The sequence below is a fragment of the Zingiber officinale genome, chromosome 6B, assembly GCF_018446385.1.
Source record: "Zingiber officinale cultivar Zhangliang chromosome 6B, Zo_v1.1, whole genome shotgun sequence".
Classification (NCBI taxonomy): domain Eukaryota; kingdom Viridiplantae; phylum Streptophyta; class Magnoliopsida; order Zingiberales; family Zingiberaceae; genus Zingiber; species Zingiber officinale.
The window spans coordinates 84,590,130-84,617,042 of record NC_055996.1 but is presented as its reverse complement, the minus strand read 5'-3'; the positions used below and the strand labels follow the sequence as shown (position 1 = coordinate 84,617,042).

The window sequence follows — 26,913 nt, the reverse complement described above, 5'->3', positions numbered from 1 at the left end:
CTGATACCACTTGTTGGGATCTTAGATGGCTAGAGGGGGGTGAATAGCCTCTTTGAAAAATACTAAACAGAAATTTCTTCAAGAACTTTGTTAGCACAGCACAGCGGAAATAGAAAAACTAAAACGAAAGAAAACAAACACACAGCAGACACAAGGATATACGAGGTTCGGGGATAACTTGCCCCTACTCCTCGGTGTGTCCGTAAGGAGGATGACTCCTTGATCTTTCGGTAGATCACACCCCGGACAAGATCCGGCTAAAGATGTCTCCTTCTCGGTGGAGCAACCTCTCAACAAAGTCTCAGATGATTATAGATTTAAGCACAAGACTTACAGTGGCTGAGAAAAATATTAAGATGAGCTTACAGCCACGCGGAGAAGAGAACAGAGCAGAGAGCACACAATCAACCTTCTCAGCAAAGAGCTCACAGCTTCACCAACTTGCTTTCTCGAAGGCTTGATCACAAAAGACAGAGAATTCAGAATGCCTTTCTGAACTCCTCTTCTTCCTTCTTATGTCTCTCTGCTTCACTGGCTCGAATCACCGCCGTCTGCAGAATCGCTGCTGCCAGCCAGGCGTAGCCAATCACACCTCCTCCTCTTCTGATTCTCTGAACCCATGCCAATGGAAATCACTGGCGTCTCTGGATACGAACCAATAGCTAGAGGTCAAACTGAGCAGCCCAATCGTAATCAGATTTCGTCAGTGAACGTTGATGCCTCAAATGCATCTGTTGCAGCAAATTACAGTGAAAAGGGTACTTGTCTCCTTCTGTTAATGAAGCTTAATTTGAATCCAAACATGAGAATGTGACCTGCAACCTGCAAGCTAGAAAGACTCACGGCAAATGGTTAAAAACAGATAGGTGAATACAAATACGGCAATCAGAAAAAGTGCATGCAAAGCAAACAATACGTGGGTGATGCGGGCCGAACCACGCTCGATCATCGCTGATCGGCGCGACCGATCATGAACTATCGATCGGTCCCGGACCGATCAGAGGTCGCTCAGAAGGTCTGCCGACCGATCAGCGTGCAGGCTTATCTGATCGGTCCCCGCACCGATCAGTTCGCGTCGCTCAGTAGTCTCCGATCGGTCTCCGGACCGATCGGTAAAATCTCGATGAGCTCGATTGATTTCGATCGGTCCGCACCGATCGGAAATCGATGGGCTCGATCGATTCGATCGGTCCGCACCGATCGCAAACGCTCGAGCCATCGATAATTCCTGATCGGTGGGCGCACCGATCAGGTATGGATTTCACCGATCGGTCTGCACCGATTGACCTTTTTCGATCCGGTCGAGCCCTCTCTGACCTAGTCCGGAGAAATGAGCTCCCTAGCCCTCTCCGACTTCATCTGGTCCTAGAGAACGAGCTACCGAACCCTCTCTAACTCCGCATGCCAAGTTTCCTTCTTGGACTTTTCAACACCAGATGTCCGATCACCCTTGATCCATCTGGATTTTCCCTTGCCCGGCTTCACTCACCAGGACTTGCACCTAGCTTCACTCACTAGGGTTTTCACCTGGCTTCACTCACCAGGACTTGCACCTAGCTTCACTCACTAGGGTTTTCACCTGGCTTCACTCACCAGGACTTTCCAACTGCTTCAATCAGGTCAACCTAGTCAACCTGAATTAGTAATTAATCTGAGTTAATTATCTGATACAAACTTAAATCAGTGTCAACAGCAAAACAACATCCAGGTCAGACTGTATCAACATGTACCCTACCTATATTCGCCAAGCCCATAGCGGGTGAGACACTATGGGCGTGTTTGTCAGCTAATGATCATGTGATCGGGTCAATATTAGTGAGACAAGAGGGGAAGGAGCAACAACATGTATATATTTTTTAAAGTCATTTAATGAAAGGAGCCGAGTGTTATTATATCGCACTCGAGAAGTTGGCCTACGGATTGGTGTTAGTTGCCATGAGGTTATGTCCTTATTTCTTTTCTCATTCGATCATAGTTCTCACTAATAACACTTTGGGTCAAGTATTGGTCAACCTTGAGGTCTCTGGCAGGTTGATTAAGTGGACCACTAAACTCAGTAAGTTTGATATACAGTATCAATCCTGAGCAACCATCAAGGTTCAAGCTTTAGTAGATTTTCTAATAGACCTTCAAAATCCCAATCTGGAGGAAACTTGAAAAATCTATGTGGATGGATCCTCCTCTCGGTAGGGCAGTGGGATAGGTATTCTTATGATATCCCCCTAAGAAGATAGAATGCAACTATCTGTTCGGTTGAATTACTGGGCCATTAACAATGAGGCTGAATATGAAGCATTGATAGCTAGCCTATAAGCTGCAAGACATGTGGGTGCCGCTTAGATTTTAATTTATTTCAACTCCCAACTAGCGGCACAATCGTTATCAGGCAATTTTAAAATTAATAACCAGTGGCTTAAGCTTTATACGGAAGCATTCAAGAAACTTAGAAGGGAATTCCAAGAGGTAGTTATCCAGAAGGCTCCCTAATTGTTTTTGACTATTCATATTTGCGAGCAACGCCGATGTCGGTACGCCTAGGTCTTGGGGCATGAAATTATAATGGTATTAGAGCAAGGTTCTAAAATCCGGTTGAGACATTTTGTATGCAAATCAGACGAAGTTGGATTTTCGACAAACGGCTAGTGCCCCTCCGAAACAGCCTAACTAGCAAAAATCACGATACTTTCATCATGATGCATGACATTTTTCTACTGAATTCCATCATTTAGATCTCCGAAATCGCATTTTTGCCATGTTGGGAAGGTTTCCGATTGCCTATACCTTCTCGGAGGAAAGACAAAATCTAATTTTGTCATTACTTAAGCAGTTATCTTTGGAGTATCATGAACTATTTAGCTTATCTGATTTTAGGAAATGGCCGACAGACTCGTCTAGAACAATCGTAACCCCAACTACGTCAACTGCAACAACAATGAAGATGCAAACCCTGCCCCAGGAGTAGCCTTAGCCGAGAAGATTTAATGGCCATCGCTACCATCGTAGCAACCACCTGCAAGGCTTAGCGACCCCAAGTGTTAATCAGAATGCCAACCCACCACCAGAAGCCAAACAGCATGGCATTAAATACCACTATGAGTCTGTTCGGAAGAATAGAGCCTCGGCGTTTGATGGCAACCTCGACCCAGAAGTTAGTCAAAACTGGCTCAAGAATATCGAGACTCAGCTTCGACTACTAAAAATCCTGGAGGTGCTTAAGGTGGACGTCGTGACACCCTTCCTAGAAGATAAGGCACGCAAGTGGTGGGAAATCGTTTCACCAACAATGATTGAAGCCAGACTAGTGACATGGAAACAATTTAAAGAGATATTCTTGAAGTAGTACTATCCGACTGAGTTCAGGTTATAGAAGCTGAGTGAATTTGAAAACTTTACTCAGGCTCCGGGTATGCCCGTAGTGGAGTACACCTCAAAGTTCAACTCACTCGGGACCTATGCCCACCCTGAAGCTACACTACGGAGGTGTACTCCACTATGGACATACTCGACTGTTGGGTCCCCTTGGTGGCCTGCTATCGGAGGGTTGAATAGCCCTGCAAAAATAAAACCAAAATACCCTTCTCAAAATTTAAAAGAACACTTGCGTAAATTAAATAAAGAAAGAAACTAAAAAGACGAGGCTCACAGATTTGACTTGGTTACAACCGGAGAGGTTGTTAATCTAAGGAATGGATCGTACTAAGTATCTCCTTCAGGCGGAGAAGCCTCTTACAGCAATGAAAGCACAAAAATAAGAAGCTAAACTAAAAGAAGAGCGTATAAGTGTTGTTACAGTGATTACTTGATTGATTGAAAAGCTTCTGGACTAAGACTATATTTATAGCCTTAATCGGGGCGCCTGGAGGGTTCCAGGCACTTGGAAGGGGATAAAACTTTATCCCCTTCGTAACGGATCACGGTCAAATTGTGATATGGTCAAAGTCGGGTTTCAGGTGCTAGAAATTTCTCTGGGCGCCCGGACTGGTCTGGGCGCCAGGATTGGGTCAGGGTGCCCGGACCACTAAAGTCAACATGATTGACTTTTTTCGGTCCGGGCCCTCTGCTTCGGTACGCTCGCCTCGGTCCGGGTCTTCGGCTCCGGCTCCGCTCGCTTGGGTGATTTTGGTCAACCGAAATAATGCTCACTCGAACCCAATTTCGGCCTTCTCGAGCAACCTTCCGCTCCGGCTTCTCGTCCCTCGAAAACGCCGCGCGCTTTCTTCTCGTCCGCCCGCGTACTCTTCCGCAGCACCTCGTCCCTCAGATGCATCGAACCGTTGGCTCTCTCCTGTGCCGTCCTTCTCACTAGCTGCGTCTTTTGCTCAACTTCTTGTGTTCCTAAGCTCTTGCATACTTAGACACAAGGTTAAAACACCACAGGACCTAATCTAACTTGGTTGATCACATCAAAATAACCTTGGGGTTCCAACAATCTTCCCATTTTTTATGTGAGCAACCCAAATTAAGATAGGGTAAAAAGACATAAAATTAAAACAATAAATTCTGTAATAAAGTCAAAAATAAAAAAATTGTAATATACTCTACAATAAAGTCAAAAAAATTTTGTAATCTACCCCTAGACTTAATTTTTTCCTTCTCCTCCTTTGATCACATAAAAAATGGGGTACCGAGAAAAATCTAAGGGTACTAAATTTAAAAAAAACTTTGAAAAAATTTTGAAAATTATTTTGTTATCACAAAAAATTTGCAATAATTCTAGAAACCTTTTTTTAAAAAAATTAAGTAAAATAAATTTCAAGCAGAGAAAAAGACTTTCTATGTTTAAAAAATTTCTAAGTTAGACAACTTTATAAAAAATTTGAGAAATTTTTCTAAGTTTTTGTAAAATTTTTTTTTTTTGGCAAATTTAAAAAAATTGAGTAACCCTTTTAAAGCATTATCTAATTTCAATTTAATGTTTTATTAGTTAGTCAATTAAACTTTTTTTTTCAATACTTGGCTTCCAGGTAGTGGCGAGGCACTAGGCCTTCTTGGTTATTGAAACAACAACCACTTTCTTGACAAAGCCTCATAAAAAAATTAAACATTTAATTTTCTCACTAAAAGCACTAAGTCTAATTAAGGTTTAAGTTAGACAAGATTTCGGAACCCAATATAGTTTTCGGCCAACTGAATTAATTAGGTATTTCTTAGGAACATATTTCTTTGAAATATTTCTAATTTGTCCCTTGTGATATCTAAAATACCAATTTAGATTAATGAATTTTCTAAAACTTGTATTAGATAAGCATGTAAGATTTTTTAAGTTATTTATTTCTTTTTGTAAATTATCATTTTCTAATTTTACTTTGTCAAACTCTTCTAACGGGCAAGATTTAGCTAGAATTAATTTTAAAATTTTAATCTCTGTTTCTAATTTGCAGTAATCTTTAGTTAATATTTCAACAAACTTAAATAATTTATCGGGAGGAAGAGATCGTACTTGACTTACCTTATCGATCTCGTTATCCGTGACTCTCCCTGAACTGCTACTATCTTCCAATGTAACTCCCCCTTCATTGATGCTCTCGATGCTCATTTCGGACGAGATTGAATTGTAGTCCTCATCTTGATAACTTGCCATTAATGCAAGTCCGGAGAAGGCCTCGACTTCCGATTTGGACGACGTATCGTCTCACGTCACTTTTAGTGTCTTGAACTTATTTGTTTGGATAGACTTCTTTCCTTTGTCCTTGTCCTTGTTTCTTAGCTTGGGACAGTTGTTTTTGACGTGCCCTTCTTCATTGCAGTGGTAGCATCTGATCGTCCTTTTCTTTCTACCCCGCGGATGGTTAGTTTTACTTGATTTAAACAACTTTTTAAAGTGCCTTACCATCATTACCATTTCCTCGTCGTCGAGAGAAGATTCTGACTCATGTTCGTCTCTTGCTGCTTTGAGGGCGATGTTGTACTTCGACTCCTTCGTACCTGCACATCTCGATTCATGCACTTCAAACGTAGAAAATAATTCTTCTAAGGTAATATTTTCTAAGTCCTTAGAGATATAAAAAGCATCTACTAGTGAAGTCCATTTCGTATTCCTAGGGAATGCATTTAACGTGTACCTTAGCGAATCTCAGTTACTTAGCTTTTCTCCGAGATTCGATAGTCCGGTGATGAGCTCCTTAATCCTTGAGTGGAGATGTGCAATTGTTTCATCTTCTTCAAGTCGTAGGTTGGTCAGCTGGTTGCGAAGTAAGTCCCATCTCTAGAGCTTGGCTTCGGACGCCCCTTCATGTAGCTCAAGGAACTTCTCCCAAAGCTCCTTTGCTGAGTTGTAGTTGTCGATCTAGTTGACTTCTTGTGGCGGAAGGACGCTCAACAGATGGAACTCTGCTTTGGCATTTGCCACGTAGTCGACCTACTCCTTTTTCATCTTCTGATATTTTTCTTTACCTTCCGGTGCTATAAAACTGAATTCCATTATTAGAAGTAAATCGAAATCAGTTTTAAAAAAAATACCTGCATTCACTTTTTCCAGCTAGCGAACTCTCCCTCGAACTTTGGCGGGTATATGCTAGGTCCAACCATCGCCTTTGCTTCGATCGGCGGTTAGTCCTCTTGAAGCGTCCTTGCTTTGATACCACTTGTTGGGTCCCCTTGGTGGCTAGCTATCGGAGGGTTGAATAGCCCTGCAAAAATAAAACCAAAATACCCTTCTCGAAATTTAAAAGAACACTTGCGTAAATTAAATAAATAAAGAAACTAAAAAGACGAGGCTCACGGATTTGACTTGGTTATAACTGGGAAGGTTGTTAATCCAAGGAATGGATCACACTAAGTATTTCCTTCAGGCGGAGAAGCCTCTTACAGCAGTGAAAGCACAGAAATGAGAAGCTAAACTAAAAGAAGAGTACACAAGTGTTGTTACAGTGATTGCTTGATTGATTGAAAAGATTCTAGACCAAGGCTATATTTATAGCCTTGGATGGGGCGCTTGGAGGGTTCCAAGCGCCTGGAAGGGGATAAAACTTTATCCCCTTCACAACGGATCACGGTCAAATTATGATCTGGTCAAAGTCGGGTTCCGAGCACCCGGAATCGCTCTGGGCACCCGGAATCACTCAGGGCACCTGGACTGGTCCGGGCACTCAGACCACTAAAGTCAACATGGCTGACTTTTTTCGATCCGGTCCCTCTGCTCCGATGCTGTTCGCCTCGGGCCGGGTCTTCCACTCTAGCTCCACTCGCTTGGGTGATTTCGGTCAACCGAAATAAGGCTCACCCGAACCAAATTTCGGCCTTCTCGATCAATCTTCCACTCCGACTTCTCATCCCTCAAAAACGCTGCGCACTTCCTTCTCATCCGCCCGCGTACTCTTCCACAGCACCTCGTCCTTCGGATGCACCGAGCCCGTTGACTCTCTCCCGTGCTGTTCTTCTCACTAGCTATGTCTTTTGCTTGGGTTTTTGTGTTCCTATGCTCCTGCACACTTAGACACAAGGTTAAAACACCACAGGACCTAACCTAACTTGATTGATCACATCAAAACAACCTTGGGGTTCCAACAATATTCACCTAGTGAAGAAGACCACAAAGAGCACCTTCGCCTTACCCTCTAGACACCGAGAGAAAAGGAACTATATGCCAAATTCAAGAAGTGTGAATTTTGGTTAAAAAGTGTCACCTTCTTGGGTCACATAATCTCCAAAGCAGGCATTTCTGTAGACCCCAAGAAAGTGGAAGTAATTTCAGACTGGCCAAGACCAAAGACAGTAATAGAGATTCAAAACTTTTTGGGGCTAGCTAGCTATTATCGAAAATTCATTGAAGGATTTTCCTTGATAGCTATACCTCTCACCAAGCTCACAAAAAAGAACTTCAAATTTAACTGGAGTGAAGAATGTGAGAAGAGTTTTATAACTTTGAAGAAAAGACTTCCATCTACACCAGTACTAGTACTACCTACAGAGGATAAGGACTTCACTATTTACAGTGATTCATTAAAAGGAGGTTTGGGGTGTGTCCTCATGCAAGAGGGAAGGGTTATTGCTTACTCTTCATGACAACTAAAACTGTACAAGAAAAATTATCCAACGCATGACCTCGAACTAGCTGCGGTAGTATTCGAGTTAAAAATTTGGAGACACTACCTATATGGTGTCAGGTGCGAAGTGTTTATAGATCATCAGAGTTTCAAGTATCTGTTTATGCAGAAAGAATTAAACATGAGGCAACAATAATGAGTTGAGCTCTTAAAGGATTATGATTTAATAATAAGCTACCACCGAGGCAAAGCAAACAAGGTAGTTGATGCATTAAGTGTGAAAAGCATGGGCAAGGCAGTTTTGGCATCACTCTCATCACAACAATGCCTTCGAGAAACAATCAAACTGAAGCAGAAGCAAGACCCGACGTTCGCAAGACTTACAGAGCATATTAAAAAGGGAAAAGCAACTAATCTTTAAACAAACGATAGTAGGATCCTATGGATGAAAGGAAGGTTGTGGGTGCCTAACATTGATAATCTTCGACAAGAAGTAATGTCTGAGATGTATAGGGATTTGGTAATACAAAGATGTATAGGGATTTGAAGAAGAACTTTTGGTGGAGCGGAATGAAGAAGGATGTCGGGGAATTCGTCTCTAGGTGCCTAGTATGCCAACAGGTCAAAGTAGAACACCAACGACATGGAGGACTTCTTCAACCTTAGAGATTCTAGAGTGGAAATAGGAGCACATTTCCATGGACTTTGTGGTGGGATTGTCAAAGTCAAGACAAAACCATGATGGGATATGGGTAGTGGTAGATAGACTCACAAAATCTGCACACTTCCTACCCGTCCACATGAATTATAATCTGGATAAGTTGGCTACTCTATACATAAACAACATTGTGCGACTACATGAAGTTCCGACAAGCATACTATCCGATAGAGACCCAAGATTTGTGTTCCATTTTGGCAAAGTTTTAAAAAACTATGGGGACTATGACCACTCTCAGCATGGCCTATCATCCTCAGATTGATGGCCAAACTGAGAGGACAATACAGACACTTGAAGACATGCTAAGAGCATGTGCTCTGGACTTCAACAGTAATTGGAGTGAGCACCTACCCTTAATCGAGTTTACCTATAATAATAGTTATCATAGCAGCATTAGAATGACCCCATACTAGGCTCTATATGGGCGCAAGTTTCGCTGACCTCTATATTGGGAAGAAGTAGGAGAAAAAGCTATCACTGGAACTGAGCTTATCCAAACAATGGTAGAAAAGGTGATTGTTATCAAGGAACGACTCAAGGCTGCTCAAGATCGACAAAAAAGTTGGGTTGTAACAACCCGCCTCCTACTGACTAGGCTGCGAGGCCGATCGTTACGTAATGCTGTGCTAAATTACTATTGCGGAAAATCAGGATTGATTAAAATTTTTACTAAACTAATTACTGTAAACTGAACTTAATATTCTAGGTGTACCTAGGAGTCGTACACATGCTAGGGGAGATATTCTATGCCTTTCGGATGTCCTGCTAGCTGTAATCAGGCATTTCAATCGATCCATGGATCGATTGGGCTGTCGGATCGATCCCAGGATCGATCCAGCTTGATACTGGCACGGAAGAAGGCTCTGGACCGATCGGCTGACCGATCCACAAGCTTCATCGCTACTGTACGTGGCTGGATCGGTCTACCGACCGATCCAGGAGCACACTGATCGATCGGTAGACCGATCCAGTGGCTCACTGATCGGTCGGCTGACCGATCAGTGAGTTGCTGCAGCTTCTGTTCGCATTTGGATCGGTCGGCTGACCGATCCATAAACTTTCTGTTGGCAACTAGATCGGTCAGCTGACCGATCCAGTGGCACAACTCCACTCTGATCGATCCGTAGATCGATCGGAGTTTCTGATTTCGCACTGGAACTCTGATTTCAGCACTCTGGCGTGCCGAAACCTCACACAACCATTCTAAAATCAATTGGAATATATTCTAGCAACTATTAACCAGCATTCTAACATAATTACTAACAAACTAAATAAATCTCCCATGGTTTAAACATTCTAAGGTCTAAAAATGCATGAAAGAAGAAATACTAAGAATTCAACTATTTAAGCTTGCTAAAACCCCTAAGGATCTTTTATTCCAGTTCCTGCCACACACACCATCTTTGCATTGAACTCCAGCTTCCTCTGCTAGTCCATTTTCCCTTTACCTTTATCTGCAGTATAAGGAAAGTAGAATCTGTAAGCTTAAAGCTTAGTAAGAAACCATCTACCTCACAAAAACATGCATACGGTGCTAATAATGTTTTTAAAGCATGCTATTTAAAACATATGCTGAACATGTAAAAGATGGCATGGCATACAATCATCCAAACATGTATATCGAACTGAACATAGAGTTATCATGCATAATCACAGAAAAAAAGACTAAGCTGGAGCATGATACTGAGCTAAGCTATTACTGATCTGATACTAAAACTGTACTGAATTCATACAACTATTTTATGAACTTTTGAAAACTATATACATAATATGTGAAAATACATAATCATGCTGCTGGTTGGGCCCAGCAACTGTACCTGCTGTGCGCGCATCCCTAACTAGACCCGGGTTTGCAAGTCCCGCATTTAGTAGGGTTTACTAGGTTATCTGAACCTAGGGACCGACTATGGGAGCCCAACCCAGTGGATATCTAATCCTGTACAGTGCCACTGAAAATAAAATACTGAACATAACTACTAATTGCTTATTTTGCTATTTCTAGGTTATCTGAACCTAGAGCTAGGTTACCTAAACCTAGAGGCGACTGTGGGAGCCCACCCATTGGACCGTAGTCCCATGTAAGCTGTAGTAAGGCTAACTAAGCTATTTTAAATGCTTCTATTACATTTACTGAGCTATTAAAAATACCTAAGTTGCATTTTACTGAGCTAATCATTTAATCGAACATCTAGTGTGCTTAAACTCTCCCCTCTATTAGGGAGACTACCTCTAGGCACCCGACAACATCTAAAACCTCCAACTGAAGGGGGAAAGACGTGTCCGACCCATCCAAAGGTACTCACTAAATCCCTAAACCTGCGAGGAGGGTTAAATACACCCTATGTGTCCGAAAAATCTGCATATAACTAAACTAATGCATAGAAAATCAAACGGAGCTACTTATACTGCAGGTGAGGGGTTTCTTACCTCGTACGCTAATTTCCTTACAATACTATTCGCTAGAATTCCGGTGGAGACGACTTCTCGACGATCTTCTCGCGTCTAAGCGTTCCTCTTGCGGAGGGGAGCGTCCTCGTGCCCTTGATGTTGCCGGGAGGTGCTCCTAGAAGCCCTTGGCTTGATGCGCCGAGAGAGGGAGGAGAGGAAGGGGGCAGCGTGAGGTTAGGTCTCGGTGGAGAAGTTGCCGAACCAAACCAAATCAAATAATCCAAACCCCACTTAAACTTCCTATTTATATTAAGTGGGTACTTTGGTCCAACTCTAATATAAATTAAATTGAATCCTCTTTCTTTCAGCACGACCCTGCTGGGTTCACCGGTTACTAAGGCTAACTAAAAGTTATCGGATCCGAGGGGTTCCGGGTTCGATTCCCGCCTAAGCTATTTTGCGGTTCTAATTATTTTTGCTGCTTCTGCTACTCGGAAAATTCCGGAAAAATATCTAAAAATCCCAGAAAAATCATAGAATATTTATAATGCAGGTTCGAGAATTTTCGGGTGTTACAATCCCCCATACTTTATAAAAAGTTCATCCTTGAACTTAGAATAATTCTGGGTACTTCTGTCTCATGCTGGCTTCTGTCTCCCAAGTTGCCTCGTCTGCTGTGTGACTTTGCCAAATAACTTTCACTAATGGTACTTTCTTATTCCGCAATTTCTTAACTGCTCGGTCTATTATCTGAATAGGCCGACTGTCATAGCTGAGGTCTTCGCGGATCTGTACCAACTGGGGTTCAATCACCTGGGTGGCATCTGGGGTATGCTTCTTCAGTATAGAGACATGAAATACATTGTGGACAGCTGACATTTCCTGAGGTAGCTCTAGCTCATATGCTACCTTGCCCACTCTTCTGCTGATAAGGTATGGTCCCACATATCTGGGACTTAGCTTGCCCTTCTTCCCAAAACGCATTACTCCCTTCATGGGAGCTACTCTGAGGAACACTGAATCCCCGACTGAAAACTCTAGGGGTCTGCGCCGTGTATCAGCATAGCTCTTCTGGCGGCTCTGAGCTGTCTCTATCCTCTGGCGGATCTGCTGTATAGCTGCTGTGGTATCTGCCACTAGATCTGTCTGAAGCTCTAGTTCCTTCTGTTCACCACTCTCATACCAGTAGATTGGAGATCTACACCTCCACCCGTAGAGAGCCTCGTAAGGTGCCATACCGATAGTGGCCTGATAGCTGTTGTTGTATGCAAACTCTACTAAGCTCAGATATTTGCACCAACTTCCTTTGAAGTTTAGGACACATGCTCGGAGCATATCTTCGAGTACCTGATTTACTCGCTCCGTCTGACCATCTGTCTGAGGATGGAAGGTTGTGCTAAACTTTAACTTCGTGCCCAAAGCTGACTGTACACACTCCCAGAAGTGTGATGTGAACCTACTGTCTCTGTCTGAAATAATGGTTCGTGGGACTCCATGCAGCCTGACGATCTCCTTGAGATACAACTGAGCTAATTGCTCCATGGAATAGGATATTCTGATAGCTAGGAAGTGGGCTGATTTAGTCAACCTGTTGACTATTACCCAGATGGTGTCGAAACCATTCGTGGTTCTGGGTAGTCCCACTATAAAATCCATAGAAATGTCTTCCCACTTCCATTATGGAATCTGAATGGGCTGCAAAACTCCTCCTGGTCTCTGATGTTCTGCCTTAACCCTCTGACAGGTTAGGCAGGTGCTGACATATCGAGCGATGTTCCTCTTCATCCCAGGCCACCAAAAACGTTTCTTCATGTCCTGGTACATTTTGATGGAGCCAGGATGCATCGCATAGGGAGTCTTGTGAGCCTCATCTAAAATCTTCCTTCTGAGTTCCTCCTGATCTGGAACGCACAATCTGTCGCCAAAATACAACACCCCGCTATCTGACATTCTGAACTCTCCACCTTCTGATTCTGCTAAACCTTGCTTGATTCTCTGAATTTCAGGATCTTGCTCCTGAGCTGTCTGGATGTCACCGAGCAAGGTAGACTCTAATGTCATAGTAGAGAGCTGTCCGACTATGAGTTCGAGACCGAAATCTGAGATCTCCTTCTATAGGGGCGGTGACATGGCTGCTAGAGATAATAGGGTAACGCTGGACTTTCTGCTGAGGGCGTCTGCTACCCTATTTGCTTTTCCTGGGTGGTAGAGGATATCTATGTCATAGTCTTTGACCAGTTCTAGCCATCTGCGCTGTCGCATATTCAGATCCTTCTGAGTGAAGAAATACTTCAGACTCTGATGATATGTGTACACCCTGCACTGAGCTCCATACAAGTAATGTCTCCAAATCTTGAGAGCGAACACAACTGCTGCAAGCTCAAGGTCATGGGTAGGATAGTTCCTCTCATAATCCTTGAGTTGTCTGGAGGCATAGGCGATCACCTTGCCATCTTGTATCAGCACTGCTCCTAGTCCCAACTTTGAGGCATCACTATATATGTCAAAGCTATCTGCGTTCTCTGGCAGAGTCAGAATAGGTGCACTGGTCAATCTCCTTTTCAGCTCGCTGAAGCTGTTCTCGCAGTCCTCTGTCCACTGAAATTTTCTGTTCTTTCTGGTAAGAGCTGTCAGTGGGAGGCCTCTACGAATTTCCTGTAGTAACCTGCTAATCCCAGAAAGCTTCTGATCTCACTGGCGTTCTTGGGTCTTTTCCAATTGCTCACAGCTTCTATCTTACTAGGGTCTACCATGATACCATCCTTTGAGATGATGTGACCCAGGAAGGACACCTGATCTAGCCAAAATTCACATTTCATGAACTTGGCGTACAGCTGATTCTGCTGAAGGGTCTGCAATACTGTCCTCAGGTGCTCTGCATGTTCTTCCTGAGTTCTGGAATAGATAAGGATGTCGTCGATGAACACGATAACAAACTTATCTAAATATTCCCTGAATACCCTGTTCATGAGGTCCATGAAAGTAGCTGGAGCATTTGTCACGCCAAAGGGCATGACTACGAACTCATAATGTCCGTATCTGGTCCTGAATGCTGTCTTGGGTATATCCCCTTCTTTAACCTTCACCTGATGATAACCTGATCTGAGGTCTATTTTAGAGAACACTGCTGCTCCCTTTAGCTGATCGAACAGGTCATTTATTCTGGGAAGAGGATACCTGTTCTTGATTGTGACCTGGTTCAGTGCCCGGTAATCTATACACAAGCGCATGCTTCCGTCCTTCTTCTTCACGAATAATACAGGCGCTCCCCATGGTGAGTGACTAGGGCGTATGAAGCCTTTGTCAAGTAGCTCCCGTAATTGCTCATGAAGTTCCTTAAGTTCGGCTAGAGCCATGCGGTAGGGTGCTTTGGAAATAGGGTTGGTACCGGGAATGAGCTCTATCTCAAATTCAATCTCCCTGTCTTGTGCTAATCCTGGTAACTCTTCAGGGAAGACTGCTGGGTAGTCACTTACGACTCGGACCCCTGCTAGCTGTTGGTCCTTGTCCTGACTGGTACTGACTACGTGTGCTAAAAATCCCGTACACCCTGAATCCATTAATGTCTGTGCCTTCATAGCTGAGAGAAACCTCTTGGCCTTTCTTTTGGGTTCTCCGACGAATTCGAACTGTGTTGGAATATGACTTTCTGCTTACGGCACTCGATGGAAGCACCGTATCTGATCAAGAAGTCCATTCCAAAAATGATGTCGTAGTCAGTCATATTTAGCACGATCAGATCACAGAAGAGTTCTCTGTCTGCTATAATGATTTATACTGCTCTGAGCCAGTGCGTAGATGCCATAATTTCTCCCGAAGGTAATGTCGTCAGAAACTGACTACTGAGTACCTCTGGAGGTATTGCTAACTTGTTTGCGAATGCCCTGGCTATATAAGAATGGGTTGCCCCAGTATCGAATAAGACAGTTGCTATTTGCTGAAAAATACTAATCTGACCTGTAACAACTGTCGAGGCATTTGCTACATCCTCTCTGGTGAGTGAGTAGATCCTCGCATTGGTCATAGCTGGAGGGGCTTCTAATCTGCCCTGGCTGATGTGTGGACCATCTAGAGTGGCTTACATCTGATGCAACTGTGTTGGCTGGCCTCCGTACTGAATCGGCCGTGGCTGAGGAAGACTGGTCTTGTTTGGGCACTGCTTAGCCATGTGCCCTTCTTGTCCACATTCAAAGCATCCTCGTGTGCCCTTACGACAAACTCCAGGATGGAATTTCCCACAAGTAGCACACTTTGGATAACTGGGCTGCTTGCTGGCTGGTCCTCCTTTTGGGTAACTCCCTGGTTTGCGCTTGTTACTGGAGTTCCCTTTCCAGTTAGAGCCATGAGAGCTGTGGCCCTGCTGCTTCTGGGTACCTGAGCCTCCTTGACCCTTAGGTTCTGAGGGGATTTGCTTCTGCTGCTTGATACTATTCTGGTAGTGCTCAGTGGTCAAGGCGCTGCTGACTAGTTCTTCGGTGGTTTGCGGCCTGTGGATGCCGCCAGCCACGTTCATTGCTATTTCCGGCCTCAGCATCTTGAGCATCAACCGGACTCGTTCTTTTTCTGTGCTGACTAGTTCTGGGTATAGATGAGCCAACCTGTTGAATTTCTTCACGGCTTCCTCCACTGAAAGGTTGCCCTGACGAAACTCTGTGAACTCGTCGTAGTGGCGGTTCGTAACCCGCATGTGAAAGAATTCCTCAAAGAACTCCTTCTCGAAGTCAGCCCATAACATCTGGTTCACTGGGCGCTTCACTCTGATTCTCTCCCACCACATGCGTGCATCTCCTGTCAGGCAGAAGGAGGCACACTTCACCTTCTCGTATTCTGGCCAGTCCAGAAGCTCCATCGTACTCTCCAGTGTTTTGAACCAGGCTTGTGTATCCCATGGTTCACTAGTGCCTGAGAAGTTCTCTGGCTTGAATCTCTGCCACTGGATCAGATAAGCTTCTCTCCTTGCCTCTGCTGCTGGGGTTCCGTAGGCTGGACTGGTGGAACCTCTAAGACCACTGGAGTCGCTGATTTGGTTCCGGGTGATTGTGGGGTATTCTGCTGATTAGCCGAGGGTGGCTATCTCCTGCTGCTGTAACTGAGCCACTAACGCTGTAAGGTCTGGGGGAGGCACTGAACTGCCTGCCTCATGCTGGGGCTCAGTAGCTGGTGTCCTTCTAGCTGGGCGTCCTCGTGCCATTTCTAAAGACATAGAGGACAGGACATGTATAACTAATACAATTATAATTGTATAACTATTGCTATCATGTTATCTACTATCACATACTAACATGCATCAATTATCTATAAACATGAACTATAACAAGAAAGCAAGGAACATAAATAGAGTAGAGGTATTCTTACTTGGAAGCTGCAGGTTCAATGCTGATGTGTGTGTAGGAAGTATGGAACACTGCACTGATACCACTCTGTAACAACCCGCCTCCTACTGACTAGGCTGCGAGGCCGATCGTTACGTAATGCTGTGTTAAATTACTATTGCGGAAAATCTGGATTGATTAAAATTTTTACTAAACTAATTACTGTAAACTGAACTTAATATTCTAGGTATACCTAGGAGTCGTACATATGTTAGGGGAGATATTCTATGCCTTTTGGATGTCCTGCTAGCTGTAATCAGGCATTTCAATCGATCCATGGATCGATTGGGCTGTCGGATCGATCCCAGGATCGATCCAGCTTGATACTGGCACGGAAGAAGGCTCTGGACCGATCGGCTGACCGATCCACAAGCTTCATCGCTACTGTACGTGGCTGGATCGGTCTACCGACCGATCCAGGAGCACACTGATCGATCGGTAGACCGATCCAGTGGCTCACTGATCGGTCGGCTGACCGATCAGTGAGTTGCTGCAGCTTCTGTTCGCATTTGGATCGGTCGGCTGACCGATCCATAAACTTTCTGTTGGCAACTAGATCGGTCAGCTGACCGATCCAGTGGCACAACTCCACTCTGATCGATCCGTAGATCGATCGGAGTTTCTGATTTCGCACTGGAACTCTGATTTCAGCACTCTGGCGTGCCGAAACCTCACACAACCATTCTAAAATCAATTGGAATATATTCTAGCAACTATTAACCAGCATTCTAACATAATTACTAACAAACTAAATAAATCTCCCATGGTTTAAACATTCTAAGGTCTAAAAATGCATGAAAGAAGAAATACTAAGAATTCAACTATTTAAGCTTGCTAAAACCCCTAAGGATCTTTTATTCCAGTTCCTGCCACACACACCATCTTTGCATTGAACTCCAGCTTCCTCTGCTAGTCCATTTTCCCTTTACCTTTATCTGCAGTATAAGGAAAGTAGAATCTGTAAGCTTAAAGCTTAGTAAGAAACCATCTACCTCACAAAAACATGCATACGGTGCTAATAATGTTTTTAAAGCATGCTATTTAAAACATATGCTGAACATGTAAAAGATGGCATGGCATACAATCATCCAAACATGTATATCGAACTGAACATAGAGTTATCATGCATAATCACAGAAAAAAAGACTAAGCTGGAGCATGATACTGAGCTAAGCTATTACTGATCTGATACTAAAACTGTACTGAATTCATACAACTATTTTATGAACTTTTGAAAACTATATACATAATATGTGAAAATACATAATCATGCTGCTGGTTGGGCCCAGCAACTGTACCTGCTGTGCGCGCATCCCTAACTAGACCCGGGTTTGCAAGTCCCGCATTTAGTAGGGTTTACTAGGTTATCTGAACCTAGGGACCGACTATGGGAGCCCAACCCAGTGGATATCTAATCCTGTACAGTGCCACTGAAAATAAAATACTGAACATAACTACTAATTGCTTATTTTGCTATTTCTAGGTTATCTGAACCTAGAGCTAGGTTACCTAAACCTAGAGGCGACTGTGGGAGCCCACCCATTGGACCGTAGTCCCATGTAAGCTGTAGTAAGGCTAACTAAGCTATTTTAAATGCTTCTATTGCATTTACTGAGCTATTAAAAATACCTAAGTTGCATTTTACTGAGCTAATCATTTAATCGAACATCTAGTGTGCTTAAACTCTCCCCTCTATTAGGGAGACTACCTCTAGGCACCCGACAACATCTAAAACCTCCAACTGAAGGGGGAAAGACGTGTCCGACCTATCCAAAGGTACTCACTAAATCCCTAAACCTGCGAGGAGGGTTAAATACACCCTATGTGTCCGAAAAATCTGCATATAACTAAACTAATGCATAGAAAACCAAACGGAGCTACTTATACTGCAGGTGAGGGGTTTCTTACCTCGTACGCTAATTTCCTTACAATACTATTCGCTAGAATTCCAGTGGAGACGACTTCTCGACGATCTTCTCGCGTCTAAGCGTTCCTCTCACGGAGGAGAGCGTCCTCGTGCCCTTGATGTTGCCGGGAGGTGCTCCTAGAAGCCCTTGGCTTGATGCGCCGAGAGAGGGAGGAGAGGAAGGGGGCGGCGTGAGGTTAGGTCTCGGTGGAGAAGTTGCCGAACCAAACCAAATCAAATAATCCAAACCCCACTTAAACTTCCTATTTATATTAAGTGGGTACTTTGGTCTAACTCTAATATAAATTAAATTGAATCCTCTTTCTTTCAGCACGACCCTGCTGGGTTCACCGGTTACTAAGGCTAACTAAAAGTTATCGGATCCGAGGGGTTCCGGGTTCAATTCCCGCCTAAGCTATTTTGCGGTTCTAATTATTTTTGCTGCTTCTGCTACTCGGAAAATTCCGGAAAAATATCTAAAAATCCCAGAAAAATCATAGAATATTTATAATGCAGGTTCGGGAATTTTTGGGAGTTACAATCCCCCATACCTTATAAAAACTTCGTCCTTGAACTTAGAATAATTCTGGGTACTTCTGTCTCATGCTGGCTTCTGTCTCCCAAGTTGCCTCGTCTGCTGTGTGACTTTGCCAAATAACTTTCACTAATGGTACTTCCTTGTTCCGCAATTTCTTAACTGCTCGGTCTATTATCTGAATAGGCCGACTGTCATAGCTGAGGTCTTCGCGGATCTGTACCAACTGGGGCTCAATCACCTGGGTGACATCTGGGGTATGCTTCTTCAGCATAGAGACATGAAATACATTGTGGACAGCTGACATTTCCTGAGGTAGCTCTAGCTCATATGCTACCTTGCTCACTCTTCTGCTGATAAGGTATGGTCCCACATATCTGGGACTTAGCTTGCCCTTCTTCCCAAAACGCATTACTCCCTTCATGGGAGCTACTCTGAGGAACACTGAATCCCCGACTGAAAACTCTAAAGGTCTGGCGGCTCTGAGCTGTCTCTATCCTCTGGCGGATCTGCTGTATATCTGCTGTGGTATCTGCCACTAGATCTGTCTGAAGCTCTAGTTCCTTCTGTTCACCACTCTCATACCAGTAGATTAGAGATCTACACCTCCGCCCGCATAGAGCCTTGTAAGGTGTCATACCGATAGTGGCCTGATAGCTGTTATTGTATGCAAACTCTGCTAAGCTTAGATATTTGCACCAACTTCCCTTGAAGTCTAGGGCACATGCTCGGAGCATATCTTCGAGTACTTGATTTACTCGCTCCGTCTGACCATCTGTCTGAGGATGGAAGGTTGTGCTAAACTTTAACTTCGTGCCCAAAGCTGACTGTATACACTCCCAGAAGTGTGATGTGAACCTACTGTCTCTGTCTGAAATAATGGTTCGTGGGACTCCATGCAGCCTGACGATCTCCTTGAGATACAACTGAGCTAACTGCTCCATGGAATAGGATATTCTGATAGCTAGGAAGTGGGCTGATTTAGTCAACCTGTTGACTATTACCCAGATGGTGTCGAAACCATTCGTGGTTCTGGGTAGTCCCACTATAAAATCCATAGAAATGTCTTCCCACTTCCATTATGGAATCTGAATGGGCTGCAAAACTCCTCCTGGTCTCTGATGTTCTGCCTTAACCCTCTGACAGGTTAGGCAGGTGCTGACATAACGAGCGATGTCTCTCTTCATCCCGTGCCACCAAAAATGTTTCTTCAAGTCCTGGTACATTTTAGTGGAGCCTGGATGCATCGCATAGGGAGTCTTGTGAGCCTCATCTAAAATCTTCCTTCTGAGTTCCTCCTGATCTGGAACGCATAATCTGTCACCAAAATACAGCACCCCACTAGCGGACACTCTGAACTCTCCACCTTCGATTTCGCTAAACCTTGCTTGATTCTCTGAATTTCGTGATCTTGCTACTGAGCTGTCTGGATGTCACCGAGCAAGGTAGACTCTAATGTCATAGTAGAGAGCTGTCCGACTATGAGTTCGAGACCGAAATCTGAGATCTCCTTCTATAGGGGCGGTGACATGGCTGCTAGAGATAATAGGGTAACGCTGGACTTTCTGCTGAGGGCGTCTGCTACCCTATTTGCTTTTCCTGGGTGGTAGAGGATATCTATGTCATAGTCTTTGACCAGTTCTAGCCATCTGCGCTGTCGCATATTCAGATCCTTCTGAGTGAAGAAATACTTCAGACTCTGATGATATGTGTACACCCTGCACTGAGCTCCATACAAGTAATGTCTCTAAATCTTGAGAGCGAACACTACTGCTGCAAGCTCAAGGTCATGGGTAGGATAGTTCCTCTCATGTTATGACTGATTATTTAGTTTTTTGAATTCCAAGATGCACTTTCTAAATTCCAAGATGCATTGTTATGACTCAAGTTAGATATGATAAAAGGGAATTTCTGAAATCATGTTAAGATATGACAAGTTATGATTCTGATGCGGTGGATAATAATAATCGATATATGACCTTATCCTTAAAGGAATTACATATAGGGGACTGATCAGTAATACCATAGAAAATAAGATGATTAATAGTGCTATAAGTATATGTTTTCGATTAAGTTATGTTTTTACCATGTTTCATGAAATATGTTCCTGTCATGAATTCCGAATATCTTGTTATGTTTTGTATTATGTCGTTCAATGCTCGATCGACCCCCACTTACCGAGTGTTTTTCGGAGCACTCACCCCCTTACTCCCATCCCCAGATAAAGACGAAGAACAAGTCAAGAAAGAGGAGCAAGAGATGTTTTGGGATTGGTATTGGATCCCTGTTCAAACAATTCTTCCTTTTAGTTATGTTATTTTTACTTGTACGCTCTACCTATCGCTATTAGATTTTCACTTTGTAAAGACAATATTTCCGTTAAATCATTACTAGTTTAGTATTCAGTATATGAGACTTGTTATTTTCGAATATTTATATTCACGAATAACTCGTGTACGCCTAGGTCTTGGGGCGTGACACTATACTTGAAAGCATGAGCTGTAACGCTTCCTACATTTATGAGCTCTTATGACATCCAAGTGCGCCTATATTAATGACCTCATCTGCTGAGATTAAGCCTTGGGTCTTTGGTGCTAACTCTTTGTTGCAGATAAATAAGTCATTGTCTGCCATTGCACATTTTATTCAAACTTGCTTATTTCCATTCCTTTTATTTCTCTTCAAGTAAACGAGACTCTAGAGTTTAGCTCTGAGTGCCTTCTCAAGCATGTCTCTGGTAGGAAGTTGGAGTTCTTTCCAGCCTTCAATCTCAGGTATCTTTGTCAGATATGTCTCCACCATATCATTGCTAACCAGTTCCAATTTCGAAGGCTCCCACTGCCAAGTATGATAACAAAATGAAGAAAGAAATTAATATGAAAAAAAACAAAAATACATGTGAAAGGTTATTTAGAAGAATTTTGGTACAACTTGTGCATGTAGATATATCACCTTTGGTTTGTAATTTTTCTCCAATAGTGTTGCCCTAACACCCTACATTCAACAATATATATGTCAGCACTTTTTTCAAAAATGAGAAAAAAGAAATAAACTCTATCCAAGTAAAGGTAAATAGTGAATACGTACCACAAGAAAGTCATTCGACATTGTTCGTCGAATAGAATGAGAAGATATTCTACTGTCTCGAATTAGACACTCTTCAAGTGGTTCAAATCGACCTTTCCTAATCTAAGAATGAGTTAAGATAAGATATATCCAATTACATTATTATATGTACCTTTTATATCACTTGTCCTTTTCTCTTTTATCTTCATCAAGTAATAAACTCTTAAAAAAAGAAGAAAGATAATAGATAATTTACCGACATAAAGAAGATCTTAAGATTTATTGGTGATGCTGCCTTCATTGATCTTATTGACTTAGTAATCCACTCCTCTTTCAAAGTTGCATTCTCATGTTCCTAAACAATCATAAATAGGAAATAATGAATACATATCTTTATTTAAATTATGACTCAATTAACAAGGTATACAAACATATATAAAAATAGATAGTGTTGGGTTGTTTCCTTACCAAGGAAGATAAGATTTGTTCTACTGTTTGTTTTGAGAAAAAGTGGTCGATGAGGTTAAGCCTACAAAAATGATATGAATAGAAAGATGCTGAGTATATATATATATATTTGTGGAAAAGAGAAAATGTGCATGTAGTGATGTATGGCTCACCTATGAAGAACACTGTGTTCTTTCAATGGCACTTGCTGAGTATATTTGCTAATAATTCCCTGGATTGTATTTGGTTCAGCAACATCCACCTCATGCAATGATTTCTCCAACAAAAGTAAATTCTACTTATTGGTCAGAAATAATAGTGTAAGAACAATGATGTTGTTAAAGGAAAAAAAACAAATCTATTTTGGTAAAACAAGAAACAATATACTTTTGAAGGAACAAAGTGAGTGGCAAGTCCACATGCTACCATCTCAGCACCATTCAGTTTTGCACCAGTAAGGCCAAGATATTCCCCTAAAATGAACAATCACAGAGTTTAAAGATCATCATATATTTTCAATATAATCACATATGTAATCAATAGAGTTATTAACTAAGTGATAACCTAAGAAGCCGGGAAGCTTAGAAAGAAAATAAGATGCTCCAACATCCGGATAATGTCCTATAGCTGCTTCTGGCATTGCAAAGACCTAAAAGCAAATACAAAGCACATGTTCAAAACTACAAATGTTAGCATAAATGACCGATTGATCATACCGTATTTTCGGTAACGACTCGGTAGCTTGTGTTCATAGAAAGTCCAGCACCACCTCCCATCACTGCCCCATTGATCAGGAAAACCTTCAAGTAGAAATGTGCTTAATTCGAAATGTTACAAAACATATTTGAAAAATATTGTTTCAGTAATTCTATTGTTATATATGATATGATCAACTGACCACGGGCTTAATGTATGTTGCCACTAGGTAGTCCAAGGTGAGTTGCTTTTGATAAATTTTAGCTGCCAGTGCCCACTCACCTTCTCATATTTAGGTTAACAATTAGTTGCTCGTATCAAATTTCAGATAAAAATGAATAATACTGCAGTATCACAAAAAAAACTTCCAGCTAATCAATATAGCCGTATTGAATAATACCTGTGAGCGAGCAACGATAGTATTCAATAACATCTCCTCCCGCACAAAATACTTTTCCATTTGCCTTCAATCCATGATGAAATATTAGAAAATTAGACACTTATATATATTGAATTTGATCCGGAGAATAATAATATTTTGAAAGTTCACAGAAGGCAATTGATTGCATGCATGTACCTTTACAATTACCAACCCAACAACAGGATCATTTTCCAACTTCTGGAGCTCCTCCGACAATTGCAAAACCTTGAAAACAAGATTTGTTTTTAATAGAAATCAGAAGCCTAATTCAACAAGAAGCACAAATTAAAATCAAAAGAGAAATATAACAATGGAATATTTATTGCCAATATTTTAGCTGAAATGTGAGAGTAAATAAGTAAATTTATCTTTAAAATGGTTTGATATATATGTAATGGTGTTTGGAGTTCTATAAACTATAGGTACTAACACTTGGGCAACCTATAAATGGAATGCTTCTAAATTGGATGGAGATAAAGAAATCAAACTTTTACTTGATTTGTTTGGCTTAATTTTAGAGCATTAATAATGGCCTGTAATTTATCAAAAATAATATTTTTAAATGGCTTTGTATAATTGAGACTAAGGATGAACGAACCATTTGATAGTTGAGGGCGTTGAATTTTAGAGGCCTATTTAATATCATTGTCTTTATATGAGAGTTTCCTTCCACCAAAACCTTGCAAAAAGTAGAAACAAAAGGTTAGAAATTAGAATTAAATCTAAAAATATTCAATAATAATCAAGGGAATTAATCCTTTAATTTATTGCTAATTGTCTTTATCCTTGTATATGTAATAACTTGAGAGCTATTGATTTCAATAGATATAATATCTGTGATTTTTTTTATAATACAAGTATCTAACTTTTTGTATCGAGTAATCATGAAGGTGATTGGTTCGAACCCACGAAAATTTTATATCGGCTACCATGAGAAATCCGAAAAGTACATATGGGTGGTCCAAAGTCACTAGTGGTTCAAACACAGTATGATACATCTTGCGAGAGGTTCAAACTGCGTTGCATGAGAGCATGTCCTTCTTACCATCATACTTTACCTGAGGATAAGAATCTAATAATTATTATTATTATTATTATTATTATTATTATTATTTATTATTTATTGATAACCTAGGTGTCCGGTTGACCCAACTAATCCTGAAGATGATAGGTCCAATCCATGGTAGTTTCCCATCAATCCCCAAGGTAAATTACAGAAGCACTGCAGCAAGTCGTTGACAGTGAACCCTCATGGTCTTGTCGTCCCTATAAGACCATCCAATACCGAATCGATACTTCGCTAGCGAAGACAAACTCGTGTGCTTTTTCTACCCATGGATATTTCAGCCCACGGCCGCCCGGCCTATGTTTTTCCACTAAATTTAGCACCAACACATATCTCAGTAGAAGATCAAACTATGACACCGCCTTAACCGCTATGCCATGCCAATGGGACAAGAATCTAATTATTCAGATTTGCAAAGTTAAGTAGACGTAAAGGACAAATATTATATTGCATTTGCAAAGTTAGGTAGAACTTATTCGTCACAATATTTATTTTTTATTATATAAATTTATATTATTTTATTTGAAGAAATAAATTAAAATAAAGTCCTGAGCTGTCTACAACGTTATCTATTGGAAATTTGACTCCACACGTCCGTTCTGATAAACCATGCTCCAGTCATCCTAGCTAGCAGCTAATTGAGGGGCAAAACAAGCAAAAAGAAATGAAGTTGCAGATAACAATATATATATACCTGATCATCCTAGTAATTTGAAGGTTTATTTGTAGCCATATCTACTAAAAAACAAAGGAGAAAAAAACAAACAAATTTAGTTTAGTTTGTGGAGACATGTTCAGCAGTGTATCTCATCTAACCTATGCAATATTAGAACAGCAGTAACATACGGTGGTTCTCCTAGATCCTTGCAATCTAAAATTATATGCTTAACACTGATTCAAGCTGCTAATTGAGGGCCAAAACAAGAAAAAAGAAATGAAGTTGCAGATAACAATATATATACCTGATCATCCTCGTAATTTGAAGGCCTATTTGGAGCCATGTCTACTCAACAAAGCAAACGAGAAAAAAGGTCGTGCAGTGTCTATATTGTGTTAGTAAAGGTGATGATGATCGCGTTTTATAGAGGGAATTAAAGGCCCTCAAGTTTAGCACTGCACATGGTCAAGTTTAACATGTGTCTCTGAAATGAATGCGTGCTCCATGTGACAAAACTTGAGGAAGGTTGTCGGATAGACAAGATGAGGAGAATAAGCAATAATAAAGTAAGAAACTTGTAAATCTGCATTCAAACGTGCTCCTCTCACTGTTGATTTAGAAGGAAAAAAATGTCATTCTTATTCCACCTAGAAATGATCACTTATAAAACCTTTTACTTATGGTTAAAAACAGCTAATGACTTAGAGAACTCTAAATCATTTTAAATTAAAATTAATGTACTCTGATACGGCGCATGATAGTGGGTTGGATAGTTGACGTGGTCGGAAGTCAAACCCTCGTAGCGGTCAGAAGTCAAACCCTCATGGCGGTCAAAAGTCAAGCTCACGTGGCGGTCAGAAGTCAGACCTACGTGGTGGTCAAAAGTCTTGTCTACATGGAGGTCAAGAGTCTGACCTACGTTTAATTCAAAGTACCAGGTTACAAGACGGTCCTGGTCGGGCATAAGTGGCATTTCGGGATTAGGCCTACGGGTCGAGTAGGAACTCGGAAGCCAGGATCAGAGGTCAGGATTTATAACCTTGCGGTACAGAACATAGGGGACAAAGCGTACATGTTGGGATGTGCAAGCCAAGGATGACAGGTCAGGAATTATAGACTCGCGGAGCAGGACAGCCGGGCCAGAGCATACAGGTCGGGATGTGCAAGCCAAGGATTACTGGTCAGGAATTGTAGACTCGCGGAGCAGGACGACCGGGCCAGAACATACAGGTCAGAATGTCCCAACCAAGGATTACAGGTCAGGAATCACAGGTCAGGATATACGAATTTGAATGTACAGATGAAGGATATACGAATCAAGGCATACAGGTCGGGACAGACGGACTTGGACTAAGGCGTACAGGTTGGAGCAGATGGAATCGGATTGAGGCGTACAGGTCGGGATGCAGGGCAGACGGAATTGGACTGAGGCGTACAGGTCGGGATTCAGGATAGACAAAATCGAACTGAGGCGTACAGGTCGGGATTCAAGATAAGCGAAATCGAGCTAAGGCATACAGATCACGATTTACAAGGTAAAGCAGGTTAGGAGTTCACAAGGCAAGACACGTAGACCAGGGCCAGACATAGAGGTCTGGATTTACGAAGAGGCAAACAAAGGTTATGGAATACAGGTCTACATCCACAGGTCAAGG

General features: G+C 42.0%; 1 protein-coding gene across 5 annotated transcripts; it reads right to left on the bottom strand.

The window, feature by feature from the left end:
* Positions 1–21,314: 21,314 nt before the first annotated feature.
* LOC121992907 (probable 3-hydroxyisobutyryl-CoA hydrolase 3) lies at positions 21,315–25,704 on the bottom strand. Of its 5 annotated transcripts, none has more exons than XM_042547535.1 (14): positions 25,563–25,704; positions 24,133–24,213; positions 23,691–23,759; positions 23,514–23,577; positions 23,316–23,395; positions 23,134–23,217; positions 22,982–23,066; positions 22,805–22,890; positions 22,591–22,712; positions 22,439–22,499; positions 22,227–22,325; positions 21,992–22,093; positions 21,857–21,898; positions 21,315–21,742 (listed from the first exon to the last, which is right to left on the bottom strand). In XM_042547535.1, the coding sequence occupies exons 1-14, from the start codon at positions 25,599–25,601 to the stop codon at positions 21,602–21,604; spliced, it is 1,155 nt and encodes a 384-aa protein (XP_042403469.1). In that variant the 5' UTR covers positions 25,602–25,704; the 3' UTR covers positions 21,315–21,601. The 5 variants fall into 5 exon arrangements, with proteins under 5 accessions (XP_042403469.1, XP_042403470.1, XP_042403471.1 ...); XM_042547536.1 differs by lacking the exon at positions 25,563–25,704 and adding an exon at positions 25,295–25,312; XM_042547537.1 differs by lacking the exon at positions 24,133–24,213 and having other exon boundaries at positions 25,563–25,662.
* Positions 25,705–26,913: the final 1,209 nt, after the last annotated feature.

Excerpts from the sequence above, each read along its gene's own strand:
- LOC121992907 (XM_042547535.1), bottom strand. The coding sequence starts at position 25,601 with ATGGCTCCAAATAGGCCTTCAAATTACGAGGATGATCAG. Across the intron at positions 23,396-23,513 it reads CTATCGTTGCTCGCTCACAG|GTGAGTGGGCACTGGCAGCT; the intron begins GTATTATTCAAT and ends AAATATGAGAAG. Across the intron at positions 22,326-22,438 it reads AACAAATCTTATCTTCCTTG|GAACATGAGAATGCAACTTT; the intron begins GTAAGGAAACAA and ends ATGATTGTTTAG.